This window comes from Glandiceps talaboti, chromosome 6 (genome assembly GCF_964340395.1).
Source record: "Glandiceps talaboti chromosome 6, keGlaTala1.1, whole genome shotgun sequence".
Lineage (NCBI taxonomy): Eukaryota > Metazoa > Hemichordata > Enteropneusta > Spengelidae > Glandiceps > Glandiceps talaboti.
The window spans coordinates 24,790,592-24,797,728 of NC_135554.1; the positions used below are offsets into that span (position 1 = coordinate 24,790,592).

General features: G+C 36.6%; 1 protein-coding gene and 1 pseudogene across 1 annotated transcript; one reads left to right on the forward strand and one right to left on the reverse strand.

Moving 5' to 3' along the window:
* Window positions 1–2,340: 2,340 nt before the first annotated feature.
* Window positions 2,341–2,459, reverse strand: LOC144437084 (5S ribosomal RNA; annotated as a pseudogene).
* A 1,175-nt stretch (window positions 2,460–3,634) lies between these two features.
* Window positions 3,635–6,606, forward strand: LOC144437005 (low-density lipoprotein receptor class A domain-containing protein 2-like). The gene is made up of 5 exons (XM_078125872.1): window positions 3,635–3,707; window positions 4,315–4,457; window positions 4,734–4,962; window positions 6,131–6,262; window positions 6,515–6,606. Exons 1-5 carry the CDS (start codon window positions 3,635–3,637, stop codon window positions 6,604–6,606), a joined length of 669 nt encoding a protein of 222 aa, XP_077981998.1.
* Window positions 6,607–7,137: the final 531 nt, after the last annotated feature.

A 7,137-nucleotide genomic window follows, 5' to 3' on the forward strand; every position in this document is an offset into this window, starting at 1 on the left:
TATATATATATATATATATATATATATATATATATATATATATATATATATATATATATAGTTTTGGTAGTACTGGAACTCTTTCTTGGGTGTAACTCGGAGTTTCACGCATATTGCGATCATCAGACACTCTGAGGCCTACTCTCTGGGTGTGCTGTATATATAGAGTGTAGACAATAGAAATACCATCACTATTGTCTGTGTCGGTGGGTAGGTGTTGTATGTGTGGAGGTGTTGGTTGTTATTGTGTGGGTTATTGGGTGCGGACAAGTAAGTGTTGGCGGGTTGTTCCATGTTGGGCTTTGATGTTCCGTTAGTTAACGGGTTAATAGTTTAGGTGATGGATGCTCTATTGAAGTTGGACAAATAAAACTTATTCTCGTGTCGGCATTTGGATATCAACTCAGTTCTTTTGTTTAGTGTGGAGCTTTTGTCTGCTTTAATAATAGTTAGTTTTTCGGTTAAACACAGGTTGCATCGTTTTGTTTTATTGGTGTATGCGTGGTATAAATTACCATATACAGTCTCACTCAAAACAAGGAGTTGTAATGATATGATCTATACATTAACATCTAATGAATGATACACGAGATCGTTATGATAATGACATCATCTTCATGATATGCATATGTCAACATTATGTAAATATTAAAGTCTTGTAGTTGTAAGGCCAAAAAAACAACAGAGTTTGTTTCTCATCCTAGGGAAATTTCGAAAATGATACGGTGACGCACTTTATTTCTTTTCTTTTTTTTGAGGGGGTTATTGGTTTGGGAAGCACACTGACTCATCAAACATTACACTATCACATATATGATGTTACCACTGAAGCGCTAGCTGCACTGGACGATTAATAACATTTATTGAACTATAACTCTGAAAGTAAACTACATGCATTGTAAACTGTTTGATTTACAGCCTCTCATATGTACTTCTCAAACTGTTTGGTTTCGCCCTCGATATGGAAAGTAGATGTTGGCGAAAACGGGAGAATGAAATAGAAACGTGTGACGCGCATGATTTTAGATGACGCACGCGAAGACAAGAAACAAAACCTTTTTTGGCCTAATAGTAGAACACGACGTTCCGCAGGCTAAGCCTCACTGAACATAACAGAATAGGCCGGTGAGGGCGGAGCGACAAGACGTACATTACAATCAAATTTATGTCTAGTCTTATTGTAATGTTAACGATGGAAGGGATAATCAACGATCATTTTGGGACAGGTTGGACATTCCTTTCAGATGAGGTGCGTACAGGTTCTAAAGAAAAGGGCGTACAGGTTCTAAAGAAAAATGACCAATGAAACTTAGAGTGTGAATACTGTCATTCAGAGTCTGTCTACTGTACTTATGTCCGACAATTTCACAGCATGGCAGGATTAGTCCACCTCATCCTTGCTAGACTAGATTAGCACTGTGTAGCCCCTTGCCAAGCCAGGTGATGATAATACTGAGATAAAAGTGTACACATTCGGATGGGGACACACACAGCATGCATTTTCCCGTGTTCACGGCGAAACAAATAAGCCATACAACATTCAAAGTCCCTGATAGGGCTGAACAACGAGATGTATCTTATAGTCTGGCTCATATGAAGACCTGTGTAAAATTCGCTTTTAAATGTTAACTGTCATGCCCACGGAAGCGTATTAGTGCCAAGTTGTAAGGAAAAAAATAAAATTTAAAATCTCGTAATTACGAGATTTCAATTCTCGTAATTACGACTTTTTTCTCGTAATTACGACTTTTTTCTCGTAATTACGAGTTTTCAATTCTCGTAATTACGAGAATCGAAAAGTCGTAATTACGAGGATTGAAAAGTCGTAATTACGAGAAAAAAGTCGTAATTACGAGAAAAAAGTCGTAATTACGATAATTGAAATCTCGTAATTACGAGATTTTAAATTTTATTTTTTTCCTTACAACTTGGCACTAATACGCTTCCGTAATACGCTTCCGTAGAAACATTACCCTAACAGAACTGTTGTCTCCATTGAAACAATACCTACGCCATCAAGATCGGTTTATTCCACTGGGGTCATAACCAGCTTACACCGTCAGATGCTCGCCGCGCCGGGGATAGTTCGGCTGAGGAGGAATCCAATCAAGTGTCGACTGACAGTGTTCACTTTACCTGGTGAGGAGTTCGAGCGGAATTAAAAGGAAGGGGCGATATCACGAGTTAGCTAGTCTAGGTTACCCAGCCTCTCGCCGCTGGGGGCTCTGCCTACAAGACCACCCCAAACGAATGAGTATGGCGTCGAAATGAGAATGTATGTGATTAAAGACGAGATGAATGGTGGGTAATTTGAATGAAAAAGGTCAAAAATTAATAAAACGTCTACAGAACGTGGTATTCCCAGATGGTCTCCCATTCAAGTACTAACCATGCCCGACGCAGCTTTACTTCGGTGATCGGACGAGAACCGTTTTTTTCTACGTAGTGTGGCCGTAGACAAAGTTTTCAACAGAACCTTTGGTATTTATCACTAAAACGACACAGCCATATTAGCACTTTACATCATTGAATTACAAGTTGCCCAACAGTAGTAAAGCATTCGAACCCACAGTATTGAAATACATTATGAAAACATTACTTTTAAACAGAAGTTAGGAACATTAAATCGCTAGTTGATACTATTTGTCAGGTTGCTAAATTGGTTGACACCGGTTATTCAAATATAACATCTCCTGATAGATGTCATAAAACCTGCACAGCTACTCTAAAATTATATTTCAACCCTTTCATATGCAAGTACGTTATTTTGCTAATTTAAGTACATGAAACAGAAATGTAAACTTTCAGATCACGTTTATCGCTCCCCGTCTATAATTACCGACAAAATCGGTCGTGATATTCGGGCATCCCCGACAGAATGCGCGTCGCACCAGCCCAAACAAGTGTAAAAAAATCTAAACCGGTGTACACCGTGATAAACCATCAAGTCCACCGTGATCAACTTCTAGATCATTACGAGCGAGAAGAACACATGTGGCTTCGATACAGGTATATATATTCGGCATAGGAAATGTTTCATTAGAATGAATGAAGACTATACAATCATGTACCTGGAACATACAGACATATCCCTCTGTTGTTTATGGTGTAAAATACTATGTCTATGCCTTCAAATAGGAGTCGAGGTTGCTCATTCGTGAGACCATGGGATTGGAGAATATCACGCATATGTATTGCGCCCTCTCTGTCTCTCTGTGCCGTGGTGTCAGAGTCAGTCACTCAAAATACTGCCATGTATATGTATATACTGCCAACAGACGACTTCGGGATGGGCTTCCTTAACTTCACCTGATTTATACCTCAAGAAAAACATAGCATTGTTAGAAATATACTTCAAGACTGATTTGATCTACAACTGTGGTATTTTATGATCGAATTGCGGAGGTTTTGTCTTGGGGCGTCAGTGAACGATTACAAGCACACGTGTTCATTTTATTCCTGTATAGTGTATCACCCCCCCCCCCCCCATCTATTCCGTCTGAAATTGACACACTGAGGTATGACGTTTTTTTCAATTCAATGTGCGTTAAACTTTAACAGACTCTAGATCTCGGCCTATATAAAGGTGTCCAAAGCCATTGTTTGTTATAACACCGACTGATACCGTCCAAACATGATCCCAAAGAAGTTTTTGTTCGTGTGCTTGGTGGTTGTCGCTCTGAGTGCCAAAAAAGTATCGACAACAAGTAAGTATTTTTTAATAACATTTAACGATGTCAGAAACACTATGTTTGATCCAAAAGAATATAATGTACTTTTACGTTTCATAGTATCAAAGGCGTTTGAAATTTTCTGCATTTTTGTTTTGTTTTTTGGGGTGTTTTTTGTTTGCTTGTTTGGGTTTTTGTTTTTGTTTTTTGTTTTGTTTTGTTTTGTTTTTTGGGGGGGCGGGTTGTTATTTGTTATTTGTTTTGTTTGAGATGGTTTTTTTTTTCAAATCATATCAATTCTATGATAAAGCCGAATTATTGTACCGTCAAAATGTTCAGTATAAATTGTGATTAAGCAATTTTTAGTTTTCAAACTTCTTTACGTGGTCATCAACTTCTTGTTTTCCGCGTATAGTTAGTCTTAACAGTAATCACAACTTGTAACAATTGCTGTAGTTCTGTATTAAAGATAGACTTCCCCTCTATCACTGAAGACAAATCAACATGCGCATTTTTTTTTTAAAAACGTGTCAACATATATATTTATCGATAACGTACAATTCTAATTTGTATTCGATATTCAAAGAAAGTAGGTCCAAATATGAGTAAAACGTCTTGTATTGTTTGGTTTTTTTCGCTGCAGTTTACATGGATGAAAACTGTGGTAGAACATTTATACGCAATGGCGACAGATTGAAATCCCAACGTTCGACAACTCACAGTAATAACTTAGACTGTACTTTAACACTGACGGCACCAGCATTGTATGATTACATTGGCCTGGATGTAAGTGTACATTCATCTCATAGTTTTTATTTTTATGAAAATCCATTTTCCCGCGAGCATAACATTGGTATTCTAAGAGAAATAAAGCTGTATAACATAGCCACATAATACTCTGAAGTGTTATTATAAAACAACACCATAGATGTCATAGCGATGACTGTGGTGGTGATTGTGATTGCGGTGGTGGTGGTGGTGGTGGTGGTGGTGGTGGTGATGATGATGATGATGATGATGATGATGATGAAATAATCTTTACATCCTCAACTTATTTGTCAGTTTGAGTGGATGGCTCTCGAGGAAGGATTCGAGCCTGATACGTGTCACGACTACTTAGAGGTATACGATGGGCCGAACATTGTAACGCCGTTGTTACGACTCAGGGCATGTGGCTTTGGCACACCGCTTGATCTACACTCCCTGGGTGATACATTGACCCTGAGACTAGTCACAGATTTTATCATCGTCAATGAGGGCTTCTCACTTATCTTCACATCATACAATACAGGTAAGAATGTGATGCTACATATCATAGTGCAATTGAATCGCGTCTGCAGTAGAAAAAAAAACTTGGACTTTGTGATGAACACTCAGACCGTGAACTAATCCACATACACTTTTTTACTTTTGCACAATTTGACATTGATCAGCGCATAGGCTATTAGCCTTTTCAAGCTGTTATTTGATATGATATGACATGATATGACATGATATGACATGATATGATATGATATGATATGATATGATATGATATGATATGATATGATATGATATGATATGATATGATATGATATGTAATTAGCTCTGAGCTGATCAAATGTACAAATGATGTTGCCATGGCGTTTCACTCATGTGAAATGACATTAGTTACACACACTTAGACAACTTCAAATGCAAATGCAAAAACAAATATAGATGTGCCCTGAACAGTGGGGATGTAGAAGTAGTCAAGTTGATATATCAAACTAGAATGTAAATAATTGAAGCCATTAAAATCATTCATTTGTAATGTTTTCAGTAGAAGCCTGTTTCTACTACACTGCATGTAAAATACACTTGTTATCAATTTTAAATGTGATTGACCAAAAGATCCTGCTGATCCTGTGTGTGTTGTGTCTCTGTTATTGTCAGTGTGGAGTTGAACTATGACTGTCTTTATGCAAAAACATCATGTCTAGTCTGAGAAATGAATGAAAGACCACGCCAGCGTCGTTTCTAGTGTGTTGTGTTGTGTTATGTTGTGTTGTGTTGTGTTGTGTTGTGTTGTGTTGTGTTGTGTGCATTGACTAAATATCTCACTCTCAGCGGGATTTGCGTCTACAACTATGGCTAACATGACTGTATACTATAACGTAAAACGACACGGTGTATAGATTCACCCTTTGAATGATATTTTTTTATTTTAGATATAAATTCGCCTTTAATTGGTCATTTAACTTAAGCATGTTTACTTAAACCTAGCAATTGTCAGAACTCAGTCCCATCATACCTCCATGATTAGACGAATGCAGATTACATGAACAATATTTTATCAGTATGCAAGGAATGAAAACAGAGCAGTGAATCAAGTTTATTAGAAATTGACTATTTTTTACAGGAAACTTACTCGAAGTTCATTCAAATTTATGTAGGTTTTTCTGTTTTTAATTGATGTGTATCTGGATCTCATTCCACAGCTATTGAAGGAGCATGTAATGTAACTAATGATTTCCATTGTGGCAACTTCCGTTGTATTGATCAATCGTTGCTATGCGACGGTAAAAACAACTGCGGTAATAACAATGACGAACAGAACTGTCCGGATAATGGTAAGACAAATCTCACAATATACTTACTGCTTTGAAGCTAATATGCCGTAAAATCGAAATGACGTAAAATGTTATGTCATAATGTCGTAAAATGTAGTTTAAAAATTGGATTCAAAATATATCCATTTTTACTCTGAAATGAACACACATTAGTCACTTAACATGTTCAAATGGTACGAATGTTTTGATTTGCGATTTCACTGCATATTTTTCATTCTATTTTTGTCTTACCCTTTTCCGTTTTCTTCGCAGGCGGTGGAGCTATTTTCGCGGGAAATCGGAATCTCTCCATGGTCATTCTCTTGTTTTTCTTGTCTCTGTGTATTAAGAAATTTGTTTTGTAATGAGTTTGCTCTTAAATAGACAAGAGTGTTGCTAATTACCATGTAAAACAATACGTGAAGGGACTTTGTTCATTAGTATTGCCCACATTTTTGCAGACATAAATATTCCAAATTGAGGTTTATTTTATGTACATTTCTTGTTGATTTCAAACTCAATTGCTCCTTTTAACTGAGTAAGAATACAAACTTTTTTAACTGATAAAAAAACTCTACTATGAACTAATATTTGCAAAAACAATGTGAAACAACATATACTAAATCCTGGGCTGTACCTCAAACAATTGTACAAATTGTATATATATATATATATTAAACAATTTTAATATTTGTGTAATTTTTTAGTTACAAATACGTATGACATATAATATTTCACATCGTTTTTTCAAGTAGCAAAGCGTAGTCTTTGGGGCCACGAGCTCGACTAGTTCCTAAGAACTATTTTTGTGGCCCTAGCCAGAAATGTGTTTGTAATCCTCTACATTATTCTATTTTATGGCACATTTGACTTGTTTATTTTGATATATTTGTACA